Source organism: Rattus norvegicus, chromosome 7 (assembly GCF_021556685.1).
Source record: "Rattus norvegicus strain SHRSP/BbbUtx chromosome 7, alternate assembly SHRSP_T2T, whole genome shotgun sequence".
Taxonomy (NCBI): Eukaryota; Metazoa; Chordata; class Mammalia; order Rodentia; family Muridae; genus Rattus; species Rattus norvegicus.
In genome coordinates this window covers 16,372,501-16,395,864 of record NC_141540.1, presented here as the reverse complement: position 1 = coordinate 16,395,864, position 23,364 = coordinate 16,372,501, and the positions used below count along the sequence as shown (strand labels likewise).

The 23,364-nt window shown below is 51.2% G+C and overlaps 1 protein-coding gene across 2 annotated transcripts in view; it reads left to right on the top strand.

Moving 5' to 3' along the window:
* The first annotated feature begins 5,082 nt into the window (after positions 1 to 5,082).
* Notch3 (notch receptor 3) overlaps positions 5,083 to 23,364 on the top strand; it is a 51,217-nt gene continuing 32,935 nt past the window's right edge. Inside the window, exons 1-16 of one of the 2 annotated variants that reach the window (XM_087558817.1) lie at positions 5,083 to 5,300; positions 7,740 to 7,821; positions 12,658 to 12,800; positions 12,883 to 13,221; positions 13,307 to 13,429; positions 13,515 to 13,748; positions 15,202 to 15,357; positions 15,468 to 15,653; positions 16,867 to 16,980; positions 17,294 to 17,407; positions 17,739 to 17,972; positions 18,140 to 18,250; positions 20,155 to 20,347; positions 20,427 to 20,578; positions 21,132 to 21,245; positions 21,926 to 22,081. In XM_087558817.1, the coding sequence (XP_087414943.1) occupies positions 5,180 to 5,300; positions 7,740 to 7,821; positions 12,658 to 12,800; positions 12,883 to 13,221; positions 13,307 to 13,429; positions 13,515 to 13,748; positions 15,202 to 15,357; positions 15,468 to 15,653; positions 16,867 to 16,980; positions 17,294 to 17,407; positions 17,739 to 17,972; positions 18,140 to 18,250; positions 20,155 to 20,347; positions 20,427 to 20,578; positions 21,132 to 21,245; positions 21,926 to 22,081 (2,572 nt within the window). In that variant the 5' untranslated portion in view covers positions 5,083 to 5,179. 2 annotated transcript variants of the gene reach the window in all.

Genomic DNA, 23,364 nt, shown 5'->3' with positions numbered 1-23,364 from the left:
CAAACAAACACACAAACAAAAAGTATTATCTAAAGGAGTCTGTGTGCTCCTGGGAAGCTAAAGCAGGAAGGTCATTTAATTTTAAACATGTTTTAAATGTTTATTTGTTTAGTGTATGTATACGAATTCTTCTTCCGTGTGGGCGTGGACTCAAACTCCAGTCACCAGGTTTGGCTCTGAGCCATGTCTTTCAGCACTCAGTAATCCATATGAGAAGAACCCTGAGCTTCATGGCCATCCTCTCTTAGGTGCCCCTGAGTATCCTGGAACTCACTGTGTAGGCCAGGCTAGCCTGGAGCTCGAAGAGCACTGCATACGGATATGTGGCTGTGCATTGCGTCAGTGCATCTGTAGAGGTCGGGACAGTTTACGGGAGTCAGTCTCTCGTCCACCATGAGGCTCCCAGGGATCAGATCCAGGTTATCAGATCTGGGAATAGGTGTCTTTACCTGATGATTTGAGTTTGATTCCAAACCAATCTCTCTCTCTCTCTCTCTCTCTCTCTCTCTCTCTCTCTCTCTCTCTCTCTCTCTCTCTCTCACACACACACACACACACACACACACCAAACAAACATGTGCTTTCTTTGCTGAGCCATCTCAGCAGCTCATGTTTTTTTTTTTTTTTTTCTTTTTTTCAGAGCTGGGGACCGAACCCAGGGCCTTCTGCTTGCTAGGCAAGCGCTCTACCACTGAGCTAAATCCCCAACCTCTCCAGCTCATGGTTTTTTGCTTCTTGGGATAGCATCTCAGGTAGCCTAAGCTGGCCTGGGACTCCCTACCTAGCTACAGATGACCTTGAGGGTCTGGCCCTCCCCTGTGCTGTGGTTGCAGGCATGTGGCACTGCGACTGCTTTTGGGGTTTTGATTTTAAGCTGTGGTGGTGGGGATCCATGCCAGGACTTTGTGCACGGTAAGCTATCCATAGCCCTGGTCCTGGAAGAGCATATAAGCACAGCAGTTCAAGGTCAGCCCCGGCAATGTAGTAAGTTCTTCTCCCCATCTCAAAACGAATAAGCAAATAAAATGAAGACTGTAGTCGAGGAGGTCACTCAGTGGAAGGACAATCGCCTGGCAAATATAAGGTCTTTTGGTAACTCCTCGGCTCTTCCAAAATTTAAGTACAAAGAAGAAATCACGGCCCAGTGAGGCGGCACATGCCTTTAATTCCAGTAGTGAGGAAGCAAAGGCACGAGGTGCTCTTTGAGCTTAGGCCAGCCTGGCCTACGCAGTGAGTTCCCGGCCCCTTAAGGGTACATATTGAGACCTTGTCTTAACATACGCCCTCCTAAAGAGAGAAGGTGGCCACGGAGTGCAGGGGGCTATTGACATGGGATACTTTTCTGAGGGCAAAGAGAGATGGCTCAGAGCCAAAGCTGATGACTTGGGTTTGATTCCAAATCCACATGGTAGAAAAGAGGAACCGACTCCTACAAGTGGTCCTCTGACCTCCGCACCGACGTTGTGCATGCCCCAGGAACAAATAAAATTATAGAAAATAAACGTCCAGAGCAAGCAAAGCCATAAATGCAGGAAGCTGGTAGCAGGGAGAAGACAAGGAATGGCTGCTGAGAGGAACAAGACCCCTTTCCCAGGATAATGGAGTATCTTGGAGCTAGAGAGGTCACAATTGCTCACAACTGAGGATGTGTGAGGTGGCACTGAATTGTAAACATCAAACTCCCAGATATGTGAATTTATATAATGTGAAGTAGACCTCAACTTAAAAAATAAAGTCAAGATTCAGGTGTGGTAGTGCACAGTTTCAAACCCAGCACTCAGGAGGCCAAAGTAGTTGGATCTCTGTGAGTTTGAGGCCAATTAGTAGTTGGATCTCTGTGAGTTTGAGGCCAATTAGCTGGTCCCTGGCCAGTCAGGGCTAGGTAGAGAGAATATATATATATATATATATATATATATATATATATATATATATATATATATATATATATCCAAATCTCCAAAACAAAGCAGAACTATCTAAAACACCAACAAAACTGAAAAACAAAACAAAACAAAACAACAACAATCAAGAAATTGCCAACAAATGCAAAAATCCAGTGGATAAAAGCTTAATGTTCGGAGTTGGGGATTTAGCTCAGCGGTAGAGCGCTTGCCTAGAAAGCACAAGGCCCTGGGTTTAGTCCCCAGCTCTGAAAAAAAGAAAAAAGAAAAAAAAAGCTTACTGGTCATTGGGACATTTATAGTCTCAGAATATTCCCTTATAGAATAATTGTTTGTTATGGAGGATACCACATTTCTTGTTAAGGTTTTATTGCCATGAAGAGACAATACGACCATGGTAACTTTTTTTTTTTTTAAAGATTTATTTATGTATGTGAGTACACAGTCTGTCGCTCTCTTCAGACACACCAGAAGAGGGCATCAGATCCCATTACAGATGGTTGTGAGCCACCATGTGGTTGCTGGGAATTGAACTCAGGACCTCTGGAAGAGTAGACAGTGCTCTTAACCGCTGAGCCATCTCTCCAGCCCGACCATGGTAATGCTTATAAAGTACATTTAATTGGGGCTGGCTTACAGTTTCAGATGTTCAGTCCATTATTGTCATGACAGGAAGCACGGTAGTGTGCAAGCAGACCTGGTGCTGGAGGAGCTGAGAGTTCTCCAGTTTATCTGAAGGCAACAGAAGACTGTAGACTACACTGGGCAAGCCATGAGCATAGGAGACCTCAAAGCCGGCCCCACAGTGACAAACTTCCTTAAACAAGGCCATATTTACTCCAAGGCCACATCTCCCAGTGATACCACTCCTTACGGAACAAGCATTCAAATACATGAATAGGAGGCCGTTCCTGTCCACACCATCACACCATGCTTGGCACACATGCCTACAGTCTCAGTACTAGGGAGTAGGAGGTACATTCAAGAGTCAGCCCGGGCTACACTGTGATTCCAAGGGGAATCCGACTACATACAAAGACCCTGTGTCAAAACGCCCAGGGGTGTTCTGGTAGGGCAGTTGGTCAGCACCCTCAAGGCCCCAGGCATCATCTCTGCGCTGCAAATAAACAAACAAAATATTGAGATAAGAGGAAGAAAACTTCGACAGCTCAGCCCAAGCCAGCAAATCTTAATACCACCAGTATTGGGGAAAGATGGCAGGTGCCCTGATAATGATTCAGGTGCCCTGGGAAGGATGCGGGGATTCTGCCAAAGACGCATAAAGCTGATCTTGTAGGACCTGCAGGCCATTCATCTGAGAGACATCCTTTCAGCAGCCGACCTCAAGCTAAGGCAGAGGAACAACTTTAGGTGAAGACCTGGGATCCAGTCCTGGCTCGGCAGAGAAGCTATAAGGGATGTTATTGGGAACAACCAGAAAACTCCGAATGTAAACTTGGGCGAGAGCTGGGGATGTGGTAACAAAGTAGGGTTCCTTAGCACACCGGAAACCCCAGGTTCCATTCCCAGCATCACAAAAAACCAGGCATGGAAACACACCGCAGCAATCATGGCACGGCGGGGGCAAAACCAGAAAGATTGGGACTTCCGGGTTATTCTGGTTTCAGTAAGTTCAAGGCCAGTCTGGGTTGCCTGAAAAGAAGCCTCCAAAGCAGGACAGCAACGAATAGGCCTGAAAGACTCTCGATTGTTAAGAGAGCTTGCAGCAGCATCATGAGGGTCGGATTTCAGACCCCAGTTATCTGGTGTTAACAAGCTGGGTATTCCACAAATGACCAGATCTCCAGCTTTGAGGGACGCAGTGCCTTCCCTGTCCTCCACGCATGCACGTGCACGCACGCACGCACACACCCATGCACACAATAAAATAAATCTTTAAAAAAACGTATCCGTGGTTGCCCTGCAATTTGCTTATGTAGACCAGGCTGACCTTGAATTCACAGATCTATTTGCCTCTGCCTCCAGAGAAGGTGTGCACCATGATACCCTCCCCAGTTAAAAACAAAATTATTTATTACGTATCCAGTTCCGGGGGGCGGGGCAATGTAGCCTCTACAATGTAGAGGTCAGAGGGCAATTTGTGGAAGTTGGTTCTCTCCTTCCACCACAGGAGTGTCTATGTATGCCCTCCAGGATTATGTTGGTCCCCTGTACCAGCCCCGTGGTCTCCCCTGCCAGTGACGGGGATGTCCAAGAACAGTTCCCTCATCCCCACTTTTGAGATTTCCCCCAAATGGACCTCTAGAGTTTCCATTCTTGCTCCAGACAGAGGGGGCTGTTAGAAGCCTTTGCAGGTCGTCTGGTGGTAAAACTCAATTAGTTAATGGCAATGAAACGATAGGACTCATGGTAAAACCATGTATAGTGTGGGATGTGCTAGGAGCTATTGTGGACTTTTAAAAAGTTTGTTTGTTTGTTTGTTTTTGCGCGCGCGCGCGCGCGCGCGCGTGTGTGTGTGCAAGCATTTGAGCGCAGTGTGTGTAGGAGTGCATGTATCACAGGGTGCATGTGGCAGTCAGAAGGCAATATATGTGTGCTGGTTCTTTCATTTTCCAATGGGAGTCCCAGGAATTGAACTCGGGTGTCCGTGATTGGCAGCAAGCACCTTTCGCTCTTCGGTAAACCTTTGTGGTCATCACACTGTAGGAGAAAGGAGGCTGCTTCTTGAGAGAGCTGCACACAGGCACATGAGACTCACAGGCATGAGATTCCTGGCCAGAGTAAATGTTGTCCCGGATTTATGGCCCAATTGGGCTTGAGTTTTGAGGTGATTGATGTTTAGTGTCCCCACGAAAGTTCTACATGGTTTGCATGCGTGCGGCAGCGGCTACTTGTTCATTAGCCTCTCTACAACTAGGTTTAGAGGGTTTGGAGTCCGGGGTGTTTGCGTTTGTGTCATGGCTGTGTATGTGTGCCCTGGCTTTGGTGTGTGCTGGAGAATGAGGATGGGTGTGCTCATGAGCTGGATACCTGTCACGTCACGCAGGTTAAGCCCGCATCTCTTGTGGCGGACGTGAATGTACCAAGGTCCGCAAGTCCGCTTGGCGGGTAAAGGGGTAGGACCCCAGGAGGCCGGGCAGGGGGCGGGGGCGCTCAGAGCCGGCCCCGGGGCGGGGCGAGCAGCCCAGGCCTGGGGGCGGGGCGGCCCAACAGCCTCACTTCGGCGAAGTTGGCGGCGCGGAGGCTGGCCCGGGACGTGCCCGGAGCCCTGGGAAAGAGGGAGGAGGGAGGAGGGAGGGTCGCGGCCGGCCGCCATGGGGCCGGGGGCCCGGGGCCGCCGCCGCCGTCGTCGCCTGATGGCCCTGCCACCGCCACCACCGCCCATGCGGGCGCTGCCCCTGCTGCTGCTGCTGCTAGCGGGGCTGGGGGCTGCAGGTGAGGGATCAGGGACTTGGAGGGTGGGACTGGGTCTGCAGGGGCGGGGAAGCAAAAAAAAAAAAAAATCCTAAGTTTGGAGCTTAGAGGACCTGCCACCCACCCTAGGACTAAAGCCGGGGCAGAGGCGCAGCAGGCAGCAGCTTGGGGTTGTATTACCAGTCAGAGGGTGCGCACAGATTCGTGATGGGAAGGCAGGGTCCTAGAGGCCGGAGGAATGAGACCCTTGAATGAATCAGGAGTCCGAGACTAGGAGCTGAAGTTGTGGGAATTTGGGGCTGAAATTCGGAGGCGAGGTGTATCAAAAGTTCCAGGCTCACCCCATCCTACTTCTGCCTGCAGTCCTGGGAAGGTTAAGATGGGGTCTCAAGGACCCCCAAGGCCTAAGACCCCCTTGCACAAAAGCGCCTCCCCTATCCCGGGCGGGCCGTGAAGGGGGGGTGCGAGGAGGGGGCGCGAAGTTCTCGGAGCTCTGAACTCCGAGAAAACTTCTCAGGCTGGAGAGCTGCAAGACCCGGCGCTGGAGCGTGAGAAGCAGGAGCTGGAGCCCTTGCAGAGCCCGCGCCCCCTCCCCCGCGTGCCGCCCGATCCCTCTTCAGGCCGCCGGGATCCGGCAGTCTCGGGACCCCGCCTCTGTGCCGGGAGCAGAAGGGGCGAGGTCCACGTGCTCATCTCTGGCTTCTGGGTCCCCTCCCTGTGGCCGGACCCCCTCCCCAACCGGCCTGGGGCCCCCTGCCCCTCCTCCTCCTCTCTGAGCTCCCCTCCCCCGCTCGGGACAATGGCTTCGCCGTCTAGACACCCCCTCCCCCCGGCCGGCCTCGCGCTTTCTTTGCCAGACAAAGCAGGACCCACGGAGGGCCTGAACGGGGACTGAGGGGGCGCCCCCACCCCTGCCCCGGGAGGCCTGATCAGCGGGGGAGGGGCGTAGGCCGTTGGCTGTGGCCAGGGGTTCTAGGGCGCCCATGGTGGGACTCAGTGCTGGGTCCGCTGAGAGTTGCATAGAGACTCGCGTCCCTAGCTTAGCCTCTAGGCTCAACTAGGCAGGACTGGGCAAGAGCCACCGCCCCCGCGGGGCCTGCACAGACTCATGGCCTGTCACACATAGAAAAAAAATGCATGTGCACAGGTTTAGCACACCCATAGGTGCACACTCGGCACACACAAGACATACCTCTCACACGCTGATGTGCATTCACACAGCCTCGAGTATGATCACACAGGCATAGGCCACCCAAGAATGGGGAGGTATTCACGTTCAAGGTCACATTTATAGCTGCCAACGCATGACCCATACAGGCACTCTAGTGGCTACACGGCTGGATGCTTGAATGATGCTGTTCATATAAGTGCATGCACAGTCCAGACAGCTCGTGTGCACATGGAGCACAAGGCTATGCTGTTTTATGATACCAGCATGGTAACACGCACATGCTCGTTCACGATTAGTCACACAGTGGCCTAATACTCTCAAAACTTCACACAGACTATCACACAAACTCACAGGCATACTACACACACACACACACACACACACACACACACACACACACACACAGCTCACATGGTCGTGTCTCCCCTCGCACAGCTTCCAGTGCGATGTCACAAAAAGGAATGGGTCCTTCATTCTTAACTCATCCTCTTACTGTCTTTCTGTTTTTCTTTCCTCCTTTCAGTTTCTGTCTGTCCCTGTTTCCCAATTCTCCCCCAGTCTCCTTTCCTTCTCTCCGAGGAACAAAACTTCTACACTTCTACAGGGGCCCACACCTGTCTGAGCACATAATTCTCCACTAGCTCAGACCTGGCCACACCTCTCACCCATCTGGCAAGACTGCCACACCCAAAGTGGGACACAGCCCTGAGGGATGGGGACACTGGAGGGCGGCACATGCCTTGCACCAGTTCTCTCTCCCTTACACTACATAGCCTATCCATCTAGGACCCAAAGCCATCTCTCATCTCTGTTATCAGTTCTTCCTAGGTGCATGCTTTGCCTGCTCCGTCAAGAGCTAGCAGGGACTTTAGACACAGAAGCCCAGTACTGCCTGCATCCTCCATCTTTCCAAGACATGGGCTTGAACCTGCAGACCCTCTTTAAGACTCAGCACCTTCACTTCCTACTCAGTGCCACTTCTCTGTTATGCACATCTTAGGGCAGCTTCCTGAGCCCTCACATCTGGCACAAGTCAACTCCCCCTCCTTTCCACCCCTGCCTTGTGGTTCCCAGGGCTTGAGCTGGCAGGGACAGCTGCAGCCCCAACAGCTGGGGCTGGGGCGGGGGGCCGTGGGAACTGTAGATAGGGGGACTCTCAGAACCCACACAGATACCCTCCTAGCCCAGTGCAGCTGTTGCCTGGCAGACAGGAGAGGAGGGTCTGTCCTTATGGTTTGGGGTTCTGGGTGCCTGTCTGACCTTCCCACCTTCTCTTACCCCCCATACAGCACCCCCTTGTCTGGATGGAAGCCCATGTGCAAATGGAGGTCGTTGCACCCACCAGCAGCCCTCCCGGGAGGCTGCTTGCCTGTGAGTGTCTGGCCCAGCGCCACCAGTGGGCCCTGCGTGGGAGCGGGGGGTGGGGGGAATCTGTCCTCTTCCTCTGCCTCTAAGTCTCCTGGGGGATGGTGGTATCACTTCCTCCACGTGTGTGTGGCTTGAGTAACCTCTTGCATTTCCCTATTGGGAATCAGACAGCTCTAAGAGAGGAGGATTCAGATCTCACATCATCTCGCTAAGTGTCTGAGACTTAAACCAGTTAGTTAAGCCACAGTATTCTGGAATGAAGAATTGATTCCCAAAGCCGATGACAGTGTCTTGACAGTGATGAGGACATCCATACTCTCCCATATCTCAGAATACAGGAGGCACAGGGGAGACCTATTTTAGAGCCCTGTTTTACTGTGTTCTGGTTTGTGTGATCTTTGGTTAGTCGTTTCTCTTTTCTGACCCTTGCTGAATCCGCGAAACAGGAATGTTTTCCCTGGCATGTGTGACTGCAGGAAGGAACCCAAGAATTTCTTGGGAAACGCAGGTTAGGGAAGAGGAGGGTTTGGGAAAGAGTTACCAGAGGCAGACGGAGCTCTAGATTCTGTGACGTCTAGAGCAAGTGCTAGGGACCTTCCCAGCCACTTTTGCATCTACAATGGCTTTTCTTTCATGAGGTTGGCTGTGAATATTTGAAAAGAACCTTTAACTGGGTAGTTTACACTTGCATTTCCTAGCAGAAGCAGGAGGATTGCCTTTAGTTGGAGACCAGTTCGCATTACATAGAGCTCCAGAGTAGCCTGTGCTCAGCAGAGCTCAGAGCAAGATTGTCTCAATGTTTTGTTTTGTTTTCTAAAGGTGTGTGTGTGTGTGGAGGGGGGCAGCTAGAGAGCTTAGTAGGTCAAGGCGCTTGCAACCGAACTTGGCGACCTGAGTTAAATCCTGGGGACCCAAAAGATGGAAAGAGAGAACCAATCTCGACAAGTTATTCTCTGACCTCCACATGAATACATACACACACAGATCAATGTAATAAAAATGAAAACTATATTAAAAAATATGAGGAACTTTTGAAACTTTTTGAGGGCTAGAGATGTTCAACAGTGTTTGCCCAGCACGTACAAGGCCGTGGGTTGGAGGGGATGGACTTCTAGTTTTGTAGGCTTATTGGTCTTGTTTTCTCATTAATAGTAGTAGCAGTTCATCTAGCAGCTATTAATCAGTTCGTTCATCAATGTGTTGTTCATTTACTCAATACCGTGTGGGCTAGCCAGTGGATCAAGCTAGATGGGGCCACGATGACTTCCGATATAGAAAAGCCCCCTTTGAAATTACAATGGCTAGAATCCCATTTTGCTCCTTTTGGGGGTTACTGCCCGAGGTGCATCCTGAGGCTGAGGGTAGAGCTAGGAGGGCAGAGTTTGTCCTTACTTGGAAGCAGTCGCTTGCAAGGGAGGCTGAGCTGCGGGGCGGGGCGCCTGCGCAGTGGAGCTACACGCCTGGACTGCTGCCGACAGGTGAATACGCCCGAGGCTGCCCCGCCCCTCGACAGGTGAATCACCGGCTCCGGCGGCGTCCGGGAGCCCGGATCGCGCGGAGTGGAGCTCGCCCAGGCTCCAGAGTAGAGATCTTTTGGGGAACCTCACCCTATGTTCCTCTCATCCCAACCCTCTTCTTCAGTTTCTCAAATCCTCCTGTCCTCTTAGGAGTGACCCCCTACCCAATGACACTTTCTCCCACAAACACTCCGGTCCCATAAGTCTTCCTCCCGGGAGAAGGCTCCGGAGTTCTCTGTCGCTTGGTCCTTGTCGGTCTTGCTGGTCCATTCCCTCCTTGGAAGCTGCACGCCCCCCCCCCCCCCACCGAACTCCCTCCCGCCCCGCTACGTCTCCCCTAAAGCTAAGGCCGCGAGGCGGGGCGCGGGGCTGGGGCTGGAACCGGCCGGACCGGTCCGCTGGGGCGCTAGGCGCAGAGCGTGGGAACCCGCCCGAGGCACGGGGAGGGTGCCGCGCCCAGCCTGGCGATGATACCCGTGGTCCCCAGCGCCCTGCACGCAGCGCCCCCTCCTGGCGCGTCATTGTCGCGCCTTGCAGGTCTTTGGGTAAGGGGGTTGAGAGCATTACCTCCCAGCTTCGAAAGCCACCCACACCCCTGCAGGGCTGAGCCTCGACATGTTTATCTGGGAACGGAATTGGGGGGTTATTGTAGGGTGACGCTAAGAATTGAGTCACCTGGTTTGAGTCCTGCCCCTGGCGTTTGAGACTAGGCTGAGCTAGGGGATCCTCTCTGGGAGCCGGAAGGGTAGGGTAGAGGAGAGGAGGATTGAAGTAGATTGTGTCGTTGCGGAGCCAGTATCTTTTGACTTCTCCAACCCTCTTCCTTAGCTACCCTCACCTCTATCCGTGGAAGGGTTACAGACTTAAGTCGTCTTTCAGTTTTTATTTTTTAACACTCAGGAGTACCTTGATGTGTTTTTGGAAGGGGCCGCGGGCCCTCCTTCCAGCATGAGGGCAGACGTGCCCATGCCAAGCCCCACCCGATCCATGGGAGGAGGGTTGCATATGCTTGGGAGAAAGGAGTTTATGATTTATGGCTCTCTTCCTGCCTCTCCATGTGAGTGAGAGTTTCCCATATTCGCGTGGGAGGCTGTGGCTTGGTGTTTGCCAGGCCCGTGTGCCCAGTTGTGTGTGTCTGTGGTTTCTGGGTCTTTCTGGGTGTGTCTGCCTCCTGGAGTCTGAGGCTTTTCTTGTTCTCACTACTTAGAATGCCCTTCCCCGCATCACCCTTTGGCTCACCCTTTCTTACCTTCTTTAGTGTGCGAGAATATAACACCCACTCATTCTATCACCCTTAGGCTGCTTGTGATTTTCCTGTGGTTGCTGTACCAGATTACCACAAACAGGGTGGCTTAAAACAACAGAAATGTACTCTTGGAAAATCCTGGAGGCCGGAAGTCTGAAATTAAGGCGTTGCCAGAACTGGCTTTCTCTACCAACCATCCCGGGAGAGAAGACTTTCTTCCAGTTTCTGGTTGGCTTACATTTATGGCTGCCTCACCCTGCTCTCTGCCTTTGTCTGCACATGACCTTTCTTCTCCCTTTAGTTTCTATCTGTCTCTCTCCCGTGTCCTGGGAATGGAACCCAGGCCCCTGCACAGAGCATACAAGACCTACCACTGTGCCATATCCCTGGATTTTCTCTTCTAAAGATACTGTATGTTGGGGCTGGTGGCACGACTCAGGGTATAGAGCACAGTTTGATTCCGCAGCTCTCACGTGGTTACGCACCTGTAACTCCAGCTCTGGGGGATGTGGCCTCTGAGGACACCGTACTCAGGAGCACACGTACTCACACACGGTCACACGTGTATACACAAACTTAAGTAAATAGGGGCTGAGAAACGGCTTCACAGCTAAGAGCGTGTGTTGTTCTTTCAGAGGACTTGGATTTGGTTCCTGGAACCCACATGATAGCTAACAGCCATCCTTAACGTCAATGCCCTCTTCAGCCCTTCACGGCATGTACAGCATGGACATAGATACATGCAAGAAAAACACATATCCACACGAAAGCAAAATAAATAAATCTTTAAAAAAAATCTGCCATTTGAAATGGCTTGGGTAATACAGAGTGAACTGGTCTCTCTCTCTTTTTTAAAAGATTTATTTATGTATTCTGCATAAGTATACTGTAGCTGTCTTCAGACACACCAGAAAAGGGCATCAGATCCCATTACAGTTGGCTGTGAGCCACCATGTGGTTGCTGGGATTTGAACTCGGGACCTTTGGAAGAGCAGTCAGTGCTCTTAACCACCGAGCCATCTCTCCAGCCCCTGAACTTGTCTTGATGTTCTTCACAATTACATTGGCAAAACTTCTTTTTCTTCCCTTCCCTTCCTTTTTCTTTTTCTTTTCTTTTTTTTTTCTTTTTTTTCGGAGCAGGGGACTGAACCCAGGGCCTTGCGCTTGCTAGGCAAGCGCTCTATCACTGAGCTAAATCCCCAATCCCCCCTTCCTTTTTCTTGTGCTGGGAATTGAACCTAGGGCTTTATGCATCCCAGGCAAGGGCAATACAACTGAGCTGTACTCCTAATCCTCTTGTTATTTGTTTAAAATATACGTATTGATTTTGAGACAGCGTCTCATCTAGTCAAGGCTAACCTCAAACTTGCAATGTGGCTAAGGCTGGCTTTGAACTCCTCATCCTCTTGCTTTTTCCTCTAAGTGCCGGGTTTGTGTGAACCACCTTGCCTGGCCCATCTCCTTGAAAAAGAAATAGGGAGATAGTCACAGCTTCTGGGACATGGGCATGTTCTTCAGGGGGTGCCACTAGCCTTGTGCCATATACGAGCTGTTTTGGGCATGTTTTGTATTAATTTGTTACTTGTCTTATGTTTCCTTTGCCTGACCTGGCTATGAGGACCAAAAGGGTAAGGACCACTTTTTATTTTGTTTGCTGCTGTGTTTCAGTATGTAGTAGGTGTCCATAATGTTTGTTGTCAGAATAAATGGGGATGGCTGGGAGTGGTGGCACTCATCTTTAAACCCAGTGCTAGAGGCAGAGAGGCAGAGAGGCAGAGAGGCAGAGAGGCAGAGAGGCAGAGAGGCAGAGAGGCAGAGAGGCAGAGAGGCAGAGAGGCAGAGAGGCAGAGAGGCAGAGAGGCAGAGAGGCAGAGGCAGAGGCAGAGGCAGAGGCAGGTAAATTACTGTGGAGTTCCAGGCTAGCCAGGGGTATGTAGTGAAACCCTTTCTGAAGAAAGAAAGGAAGGGAGAATAGATGGATGTGCCTGACAGTTCGTTTGTTGTTTGTTGCTTGATGAGTGTGTCTCGTGTTATCTGTCTGGCGTTGCCATATTCCTAATACACATCTTCCCACAGGTGCCTGCCAGGCTGGGTGGGTGAGCGGTGCCAGCTGGAAGACCCTTGCCACTCTGGCCCCTGTGCCGGCCGAGGCGTTTGCCAGAGTTCAGTGGTGGCGGGCGTCGCCCGGTTCTCCTGTCGTTGTCTCCGTGGCTTCCGAGGTGAAAGGGTGGGCCTGGATGGGAACCCATGGTAGGCAAGGATGCGGTCAGTCCCAAGCTCACCCTCTCCTGGTTCTTCCAGGCCCAGACTGCTCCCTGCCAGACCCCTGCTTCAGCAGCCCCTGTGCTCACGGTGCCCCCTGCTCAGTTGGGTCGGATGGCCGATATGCCTGTGCCTGCCCACCTGGCTACCAGGGTCGCAACTGCCGAAGCGACATAGATGAGTGCCGAGCTGGTGCGTCTTGCCGTCACGGTGGTACCTGCATCAATACACCCGGATCCTTCCACTGCCTGTGTCCACTTGGCTATACAGGGCTGCTGTGTGAAAACCCCATAGTGCCCTGCGCCCCTTCCCCATGCCGTAATGGTGGCACCTGTAGGCAGAGTAGTGATGTCACATATGACTGTGCTTGTCTTCCTGGTAAGTAAGTGGTACCCAGGGAAGGCAGCTGGGGACAATAGGCTAGCTTCCTAGTGACCGTTGTTATCTTGTCCTCCCCTACTAGGCTTCGAGGGCCAGAACTGTGAAGTCAATGTGGATGACTGTCCTGGACATCGGTGTCTCAATGGGGGAACGTGTGTGGATGGTGTCAATACTTATAACTGCCAGTGCCCTCCTGAGTGGACAGGTCGGCATCAGGGCTGTACAGAGCTGGGGGGCTGACCTTAGGTGGGGACTCGGGCAACTTAGACCAGCACACCTTTGCGCCCTAGGCCAGTTCTGCACAGAAGATGTGGATGAGTGCCAGTTGCAGCCCAACGCTTGCCACAATGGGGGCACCTGCTTCAACCTACTGGGCGGCCACAGCTGCGTATGCGTCAACGGCTGGACGGGCGAGAGCTGCAGTCAGAATATTGATGACTGTGCTACAGCCGTTTGCTTCCATGGGGCCACTTGCCATGACCGTGTGGCCTCTTTCTATTGTGCCTGCCCTATGGGGAAGACCGGTGAGTGGCCATTTTCTTTGTAGGCAACAGAATGGTAAAAACAGACTCTGATTTCTTATTAGAAAGACTGGGGGCTGGGGATGTCTCCTATTGGTAGAGTGTGTGCTTAGTGTGCACAGGCTCTGGGTTTAACCCTTAGCACAAAGGAAGGGAAGGAAGATGAGGGAGGAACGAAGGAGGGAGGGAGGAAGGGTTGTTGGATGCTGGGTTTGGAAGGAAGGGTGAGCCTCTGTCCCGTGAGGAGGCTGGTACATGGTTCAAGGCAGGGGCCGTTGGGATGGGGGAACTATTTAGAGGTCTAACTGAAAAGAAAGCAGGAGCTAAGGAAGTCACGAAGGTCTGTTTGTTCCTTACATCATACTTTTGTGGGGGGGTCAGACTCCGGTTGTCAGGCCAGGTGGCAAGTACCTTGCTTTTACTGTTATTGTGCTGAGACATGGTCTCACTATGTGTGCCTCAGGCTAGCCTCCAACTCACAGAGACGGTCCTTGGGCTTCAGGATTCTGCATAGTGCGTTTGAGGAACCGTGTGACCATGCCTGACTAGAGTCTTGATTTCTCATCTTTTAAAATATTAAAAACAAATCGTGTGTGTGTGTGTGTGTGTGTGTGTGTGTGTGTGTGTGCGCGCGCGCGCTTCGGCTGCATTTGTGCCTGCTACATTATATCATGCTACATGCATGACTGATAATGCTTAGAGGCCAGAGAAATTCATCAAATCTCCCCAGACTGGAGTTACTGATGGCTGTGAGCTGACAAGTAGGTGCTGGGAGTCAAACTTAGGTCCTCTGGAAGAACAGCCAGTATTCTCAGCCGCTGAACGTCCCTCCAGCCCCTAGTGCCTTCTAGGTGAAACGTTTCCAAGTTCTTTCCACGTGGTATCGAAGAAACAGATTAACAGATAATGCTGAACCAGTACTCCATATGTGAAACATTCTGTATGTTTCTTTTTTTTCATAATAAATGGCTTAAAAAATAAAAGCAGGTACTAAATACGCTGCTGGCTAATATAAGCAAGAAACAAGAAGCAAGGGATGGGCCAGCAGGATGTTCAGGGCATAAAGGTGCTCACTGAGTAGGCCTGGCAAGCCTACTTCTATCAGTGGGACCCACTGGTAGAAGGAGAAAATCCAGCCAGGCTCTCCACTGGCCTCTATACATGCACTATGACATGCACGCACTCTCCAGATAAGTACATTAGTGATGATGATGATGATGATGATGATGATGATGATGATGATGATGATACAACAACAACAACAACGATGACGACGACGACGACGACGACGACGCAAGGAGCTGGCAGTGTAGCTGAGGGATGTTCTTCATGCTTTGTCTGCCCACGGGGTCCTGGGGTTCCATTCCCAGTACCAGCAGCCTTCTTCCGCAAATCCTAGGTCCGAGGGAGCTTCGGGCTGACCTGGGGCTCTTCGTTTCTGCTTACCTTTTCTCAGGCCTCTTGTGTCATCTGGATGATGCATGTGTCAGCAACCCCTGCCATGAAGATGCTATCTGTGACACAAACCCTGTGAGTGGTCGGGCCATCTGCACCTGTCCACCCGGCTTCACCGGAGGGGCGTGTGACCAGGATGTGGATGAGTGCTCTATTGGTGAGAAGAGTACCTTCTGGAAAGGAGCCTGAAAACAGGGAGGGGTGGGGCCATGGCTGGCCACGCCCACACTGGCTGTGTCTTTCCCCCGCCCCTCCCCCACTCTGCAGGTGCTAACCCCTGTGAACATTTGGGTCGGTGTGTGAACACACAGGGCTCATTCTTGTGCCAGTGTGGCCGTGGCTATACTGGACCTCGCTGTGAGACTGATGTCAATGAGTGTCTGTCTGGGCCCTGCCGCAACCAGGCCACGTGTCTTGACCGAATTGGCCAGTTCACTTGCATCTGCATGGCAGGTAGGTGGTGGGTATTGCTTAGGTGGGTCATGAAGACTGGGCCGGGGAGTGGGGGCGGAAACTTGGTTTATTTTTATTTACTTGAAAAAAAAGTGCTGGGCCTAGAGGTACATGCCTGAAATCCCAGCCCTTGTGAGCAGAGGAAGGTTCCTCTCTGTGAGTTCAAGGCCAGTTTGGTCTATATAGTGAGTTCTAGGATGGCTATGATTATAAATAAAATAAAGAGGGTTGGGGATTTGGCTCAGTGGTAGAGTGCAAGGCCCTGGGTTCGGTCCCCAGCTCCGAAAAAAAGAAAAAAGAAAAAGAAAAAGAAATAAAATAAAATAAAATAAAAAGAGATAGCTTAGTGGTTAAGAGTACTTTCTGCTCTCTAGAGGACTGAGTTTGGTTCCCAGCACCCATATTGGGCAGTACACAACTGCCTGTAACTCTAGCTGCAAAGATCTACCACTTTCTTTTAACCTCTGAGGATACCCATGTGTTTGGAACACACACACACACACACACACACACACACACACACTCACACTCACACACACACACACACACACACACACGCACGTGTATTAAAGAAAACTAAACAAACAAACAAACACAAGACATTTCGAGTCAGTACAGTAGTGGCACCGTAAGACTGTCTGGAACTCACTCTGTAGACCAGGCTGTCCTTGAACTCACAGAGATCCACCTTCCTCTGCCTCCCAAATACTGGATTGAATGGCATGTGCCTGTGCCTAGTCCACTTTAACCGGGAGGGATCCAGGTCGTCAGGCTTGGCAGCAAGCATCCTTATTGGAGCCATCTCGATGGCTCAGGACCAGCTTTAAAGTGAAGCTTTCTGACTGGAGAAAGGGAGAGAGTTATGTGTGTTTAGGATGAAACCTTGTAATCTTTGGTAAGGTAGGTGCAAGGCCAGAGTAGAATTTTACCAGGTAATATCAGAGGGGAGCTTCATAAACCTTAGTCCATGTGAGACCACAGCTGGGGGAGGGTCCAGCTTGTTCGAAGCTAAGTCTAAGCCTGAACGTGTTCCTGCATGCCTGTCATCCCAGCACTTGAATGGCTGAGTCAGGAGGACCATTAGTTTGAGGCCAGCCCAAAGTTCATAGCGAGAATTTATTTCAACAAACCCACATTAAAATCAAAGCCCTGAAACCAAAGCGAAGAGGCCTCCTGAGGGAACTTTCGGTGCCTTCCTCCCATCCCCTTTCAGGCTTCACAGGAACCTTCTGTGAGGTGGACATTGATGAATGTCAGAGCAGCCCATGTGTCAATGGTGGTGTCTGCAAGGATAGAGTCAATGGCTTCAGCTGCACCTGCCCATCAGGTGAGGACCCTGGGACAGGGAGGGAGCCTGGCATGTCAGGTTATGACAATGTTGAACTTGAAAAGAAAATAATTAGTTAACTCCTTCTTTTTGTATGTTGGTTCTCGCCTTCCACTATGTTCTGTACATCGTGGGAATTGAACTCAGGTGGTCAAGCTTGTCTGGCAAGCACCTTTTATCTTCTGCGCTGTCTCTCCCGTCTAGTCTGTATTGAAATTAATTTAAAAAGAAGCAAAGGGGGTTTCCCGCTCAAATAAGGCAGGTTGCCTGCTTTAACTATGTGTGTCCCCTTTCATCCACCGCTCACTTCCAGGATTCAGTGGGTCCACGTGTCAGCTGGATGTGGATGAATGTGCAAGCACTCCTTGCCGGAACGGTGCCAAGTGTGTGGACCAGCCTGACGGCTATGAGTGTCGCTGTGCAGAGGGTGAGGCTGCACCGTGAGACTGTGGCAAGAGCCGGAAGGTGGGCTGGTGGGCCGACGGGTGTCAAGGACCAATAGCAGACTTGGGGATAGCCTCAGAGCTGGGTTTCAGTGAGGCCGGGTCAGGGCCAGGAACAGTTGGGGTGTGAAGCTGGTGATGGAGGTGGGTAGAGGTCCTGGCCAGATTCAGGGTGCCGCCGGAAGTTCTGGGCCAGGGGCGGAGCTCCGAGCTGGATGGAATGGAAGGGAGTAGGAGACCCGAGAGCTGAGCTAGACTTGGGCTGAGACTATAAACACGGACGAGTGGGCAGACGCTGACGTCCCTTTCTTTCAGGCTTTGAGGGCACCCTGTGTGAGCGAAACGTGGACGACTGCTCTCCGGATCCCTGTCACCACGGGCGCTGTGTCGACGGCATTGCTAGCTTCTCATGCGCTTGTGCGCCAGGCTACACGGGCATACGCTGCGAGAGCCAGGTGGATGAGTGCCGCAGCCAGCCCTGCCGATACGGGGGCAAATGTCTAGACTTGGTGGACAAGTACCTCTGCCGCTGTCCTCCCGGAACCACAGGTTTATTTTATTTTGTTTTTTTGGGTTTTTTTTGTTTTTTGTTTTTTGTTTTTGAGGGGACTGGGCTCTGACAGTACATGGGGGTGTGTGGGTGTCCGTGATGAGTTTGCAAGGGTTGCTTGATGATAGCCCTTACTCCTGCCATACTTCCTCCTCCCCTGTTGTAGGTGTGAACTGCGAAGTCAACATCGATGATTGCGCCAGCAACCCCTGTACCTTTGGAGTTTGCCGTGATGGCATCAACCGCTATGATTGTGTCTGTCAGCCTGGATTCACAGGTGGGTAGGCGGCTGCCCCAGAGCGGAGGGCCTTGTAAGATAGGGATTAAGCCACAAGTCTCTTGGGTGCCCCCACTTTATTTTTAAAAATAATGCATTTTATTTATTTTGTGTATGTCTGGAAGTCAGAGGACAACTGGGTAGAGTCAGTTCTCTCCTACCACACAGGCCCCAGGGATCCAACTCTGGACGTCAGTCTTTGTGGCAAGCATTTTTCCCCAGTGAACCATTTAAGTCCCCTTTCCCCCTTTATCAAGATTATCCCCGGGGCTGGGGATTTAGCTCAGTGGTAGAGCGCTTACCTAGGAAGCGCAAGGCCCTGGGTTCGGTCCCCAGCTCCGAAAAAAAAGAACCAAAAAAAAAAAAAAAAAAAAAAGATTATCCCCGATGCTCAGAAGGCAAAGGCAGGAGGGTTACTGCATGTTTGAAATTAGCCTGAGCACCATCGTGAACACTAGGCCAGCCAGAGCTGCATAGCGAAATCATGTTTCAACAACATATAGAGGGCTGAAGAGCTGGCTCAGCAGTTTCGAACACTTGCTGCTCTTTAGTTCCCAGCATCAGCATGCTAGCTCACAACTGCTTGGCTTTGTTTTTGTTTTTCTTAAATAATAAAATAAGATAAAACAAACAACCACATCAGAATTGGACAAAACAAAACAAAACAAAACCAGGAGGGAAAGAGGCCAGGAGAAGACAGGAGAATCAGAAACTCACTCCTCCACACACTCGGGAGTCCCACAAGAACACCTAACTGGGAACTATAATATACGGCAGGGGACCTGGGGCGGGCCTGCCAGGCTCTGTGCAAACTGCCCCAGTGTTGGTGAGTTCACCTGAGCCTTGATAATGTTGGTTTGGAGGGCCTGATTTCCTCGGTGCCCTCTGGCTCCCACCCTTCTTCTGCTTTCTCTTCCACAAGGGAGGGATTGAAGGAGACATCCCTCAGACATCCCTCTGAGTCTCTCCCTGTCTGCAGACAGTCTAGGCTGGGTATTGGTTCCCATCAGCTGCAGGAGGAAGCTTCAGTAATGATGGCTGAACAAGGCCCTGATCTGTGAGCTGTTGGTCATTTTACCGCTACTGTTTTTCCTGAAGACCAGTGGTATTTGGTTTTACCCTAGCCCTCCAGGCTATCAGGTTTTCGGTCATTGAGGCAATGTTGGGCCTGGGTTTCATCTTGTGGAGTGGGCCTTAAGTCAAACCAGACATCGGTTGGTCACTCCCACAAGCACTGTGCCACCACTGCACTAGTGTATCCTGGAGGCAGGACAGCATTGTGGATCCAAGGGTCTGTGGCGGGGTTGGTGTTCATGTTTCTCTTTTGGTAGCACGTAGAGTACCTTTCTGCACCAAAGACCTTAGAATATAGAAGAAGGCTCTATGTAGATGCAAGTTTGACTTCTCCATGTTCAGTGAGTCTCACGGCTGCTTGTAACTTCAGTTCCAGGGATCTGACATCCTGGCTTTCATGCTGGCTTTCATGGGCACCAGGAACAAACACAGCATGGTGCACTAACATACATGCAAGCACTCACACACAATAAAAAATAATGGATCTTTTAGAAAGCAGAGAGAGAAAAGGGGGAGATGGAGAGAGGGAGGGAAGAAGGGAGAGAGAGAGAGAGAGAGAGAGAGAGACAGACAGACAGAGACAGAGAGAGACAGAGAGAGAGAGAAAGAGAGGCAGAAACAGACAGACAGACAGACAGACAGACAGAGATGGAGGGTAGAACCTACCTTGTGCTATCTTGAGCTTGTTCACTCATTGGTACGGAGTTGTCATTCTGTCAGCAGAGCAAGGTCAGGACCGGCTGTGAGATATATAGCACAGGGAGTTCCCTCTCCTTCAGTTGGCCCCATTGCCTTTGCTCTGGAATGAGGTTGCCTGTTATGCTTCCCAGGGCCCCTCTGCAACGTGGAGATCAATGAGTGTGCATCCAGCCCATGTGGAGAGGGTGGCTCCTGTGTGGACGGGGAAAATGGCTTCCACTGCCTCTGCCCACCTGGCTCCCTGCCTCCACTCTGCCTACCTGCGAACCACCCCTGTGCCCACAAGCCCTGTAGTCATGGAGTCTGCCACGATGCACCAGGCGGGTGAGGCCTTTTCCCAACTCCCAGCCCCCCTTCTGCTGTCTCCAGTCCACCTGCCAGACCTCACTGCCTCCCCCACCAGGTTTCAATGTGTGTGCGATCCCGGTTGGAGTGGCCCTCGTTGCAGCCAGAGCCTGGCTCCAGATGCCTGTGAGTCCCAGCCCTGCCAGGCTGGTGGCACCTGCACCAGTGATGGAATAGGCTTCCACTGTACCTGTGCCCCTGGATTCCAGGGTGTGTATCCCCATATTCCTCCCTAGGGCTCCTGACACCCTTGTTTCTCATGTTTTTCTGCTTTTTTTTGTTTTTGTTTTTGTTTTTTAAAGCTTTGCTTAGTTCCCTTTGTCTTGTGTCTCTGTCACATATGTCTGTGTGTGGAGGCCAGAACCAGAAGAGGGCATACGTGTCACCCTTTATCATGCTTTACCTAGTCCTTTGAGGCAGGGTCTCTCTCTGAACTTGGGGTTCATGCTTTCTTGGATAGGCTGGAAGCCATTGAGTTCCTGTGGTCCATTTGTTTTCTTCTAACTTGCAGCTGTGGTTACAGTTTGTTATATAGGTGGGGGGGGGGTCTGAGTTCTGGTCCTCATGATTGGACATGAGGTGCTCTTAACTACTGAACCGTCTTTCCAGCCCCTTGTGAATTTCCTTCCTTCCTTCCTTTCTTCCTTCCTTTAATCCCTCTCTTCTGTCTTTTCTAAATGTCAGGGTAGGGACTTCAGGGATGGGGGGGGGGGTTGGGAGCAGTGAGTCTTTCAAGACTATCGAAACTATCTGCTTCCTACAGGTCATCAATGTGAGGTGCTGTCCCCCTGCACTCCAAGTCTCTGTGAGCACGGAGGCCACTGTGAGTCTGACCCTGACCAGCTGACTGTCTGTTCCTGTCCTCCAGGCTGGCAAGGTACACCAGTGTCCTCCTCCTCTTCCTTCTCTTCTCCTTCCTCTCTCTTTTTTTATTTTTAAAGATTTATTTATTTAATGTATATAAGCACACTGTTACTGTCTTCAGACACACCAGAAGAGGGCACCAGATCCCATTTCAGATGGCTGTGAGCCCCATGTGGTTGCTGGGAATTGAACTCAGGACCTCTGGAAGAGCAGTCAGCGCTCTTAACCTCTGAGCCATCTCTCCAGCCCCCTCCTTCCTCTCTTTTTCTCCCCTTCTTCCTCCTCTTCTGCACTTTGCTCCATATTGGGTAGCCCAGGGAGCCCAGAATGGACTCAATCCCTCTCTGCCTTTGAAGGTGCTTCATTCTGGGAAAAGACAGCTGGGTCCAGACATTCCCAGCCCATCGGAGTCAGCGCAGGATAAGAGGGAGCCATCTGGGGCTGAGGATGCTGGGATACCTGAGATTTGATGACAGGTTTTTGAAGGGGTGACTTCAGAGTGTGTATTCAACAACTAGAGAGACAGGCTAAACAGACAGGCAGAATATAGTTCAGAAGTGGCCTGTGCCAAATGCCTAGAGTCAGCGGCTGTCTTTGCCCTTCCTTGCCTCAGCCTATGGGTTTTTGAGCTGCAGGCATCCTCGGATCCCATTTTACCCCTTTAACCTCAATTGCTTCCCCTCTCGCCTCCAGGCCCTCGATGCCAGCAGGATGTGGATGAATGTGCTGGTGCCTCACCTTGTGGCCCCCATGGTACCTGCACCAACCTGCCAGGGAGCTTCAGGTGCATCTGCCATGGAGGATACACTGGCCCTTTCTGTGATCAGGACATTGACGACTGTGACCCCAGTAAGTTCAGGGACCTCTGGGGTGCTTCCTTCCCCAGGGAACCCCCCATCAAGTCATACTTCATTCCTGGCACTGTGTGGTTTTCTTATAGCTGTGACTGTCCTCATGCGTGAGGGCCTTAGTTCTGTCCCCAGCACCACTATATAAATAAGCACACACACGCACACGCACAGGCACATGCACATACACAGAATAAATAACAATAATAATCCAAAAATGTGTAACAAAAAGTTAAAAAAATATGTTTTATTAGAAGTCAGTATAGAAAATATTTTCAGGCTGGAGAGATAGCTCAGCAGTTAAGGCCACTGAGTGCTGTTCTCCCAGAGGTCCTGAGTTCAAATCCCAGCAACCACATGGTGCCTCACCACCATCTGTAATGGGATCCGATGCCCTCTTCTGTGTCTGACAGCTACAGCATATTCATATAAATAAAATAAATTTAAAAAAAGGAAAATATTTTCATTTCCACATATAAGACCTTGAAACTCCGAGTTTTGCTAAAAGTAGTTTACATTTGCAGCTTATCTTCTTTGGACTGGCAGTGATATCAGGGCTTATTAACGTCCCGTGGCTAGCAGCGGCTAACCGGTCTGCACAGGCCTGTGCCGAGCTCGTGAATCAGAGCAGGCAGTAGCGCTTAGGCACCCGTGTTACTCTGAGGCTGGTCCACAGTCTCCATGGACTACAGACTCTATGGGTGTTTAAGTCCCTTATTGTCAAATGCTTTAATGTTGGCAAACAACCTCTGCACATCCTTCCAGGTTATTTAAATCACCCCTACGTAACTTACTTTTTATTTTAAAATGTTGACATTTACTTATTACTGTGTGTCCTGCGTGTGGAGGTCATAGGACAGCATTGTCCTGCCTTGTGGGATCTGGTGCTCCAACTTGGGATGTTAGGCTTGGGGCAGGTGCCTTTACCCATGCTGAGCCGAATCATCCACCCGGGAGGGAGGGGAGCAGGAAGGAAGAGGGAGGGAGGAGGGAGGGGGGAGGGAGGGAGAGGGAGAGAACGTGCACATGCTACGTTAGATTGTGGAGGCCAGAGGCCAGATTGCAGGAGTTGATTTTCTCCTTCCACCATGTGGGTTCCCGGGATTGAGCTCAGGCAGGCAGTCCTGTGTGGGCAAGCACCTTTACCTGCTAACGCCATCTTGCTGGTCCCTGTAGATGGCTTGATGTACCAAATACAATGTAGCATGTGTGTGATTGTTACACTCTATTGTTTAGGATTTAACAAGAAAACAGTGTGTGTTCTGTCCTTGGGTAATCTCTGAT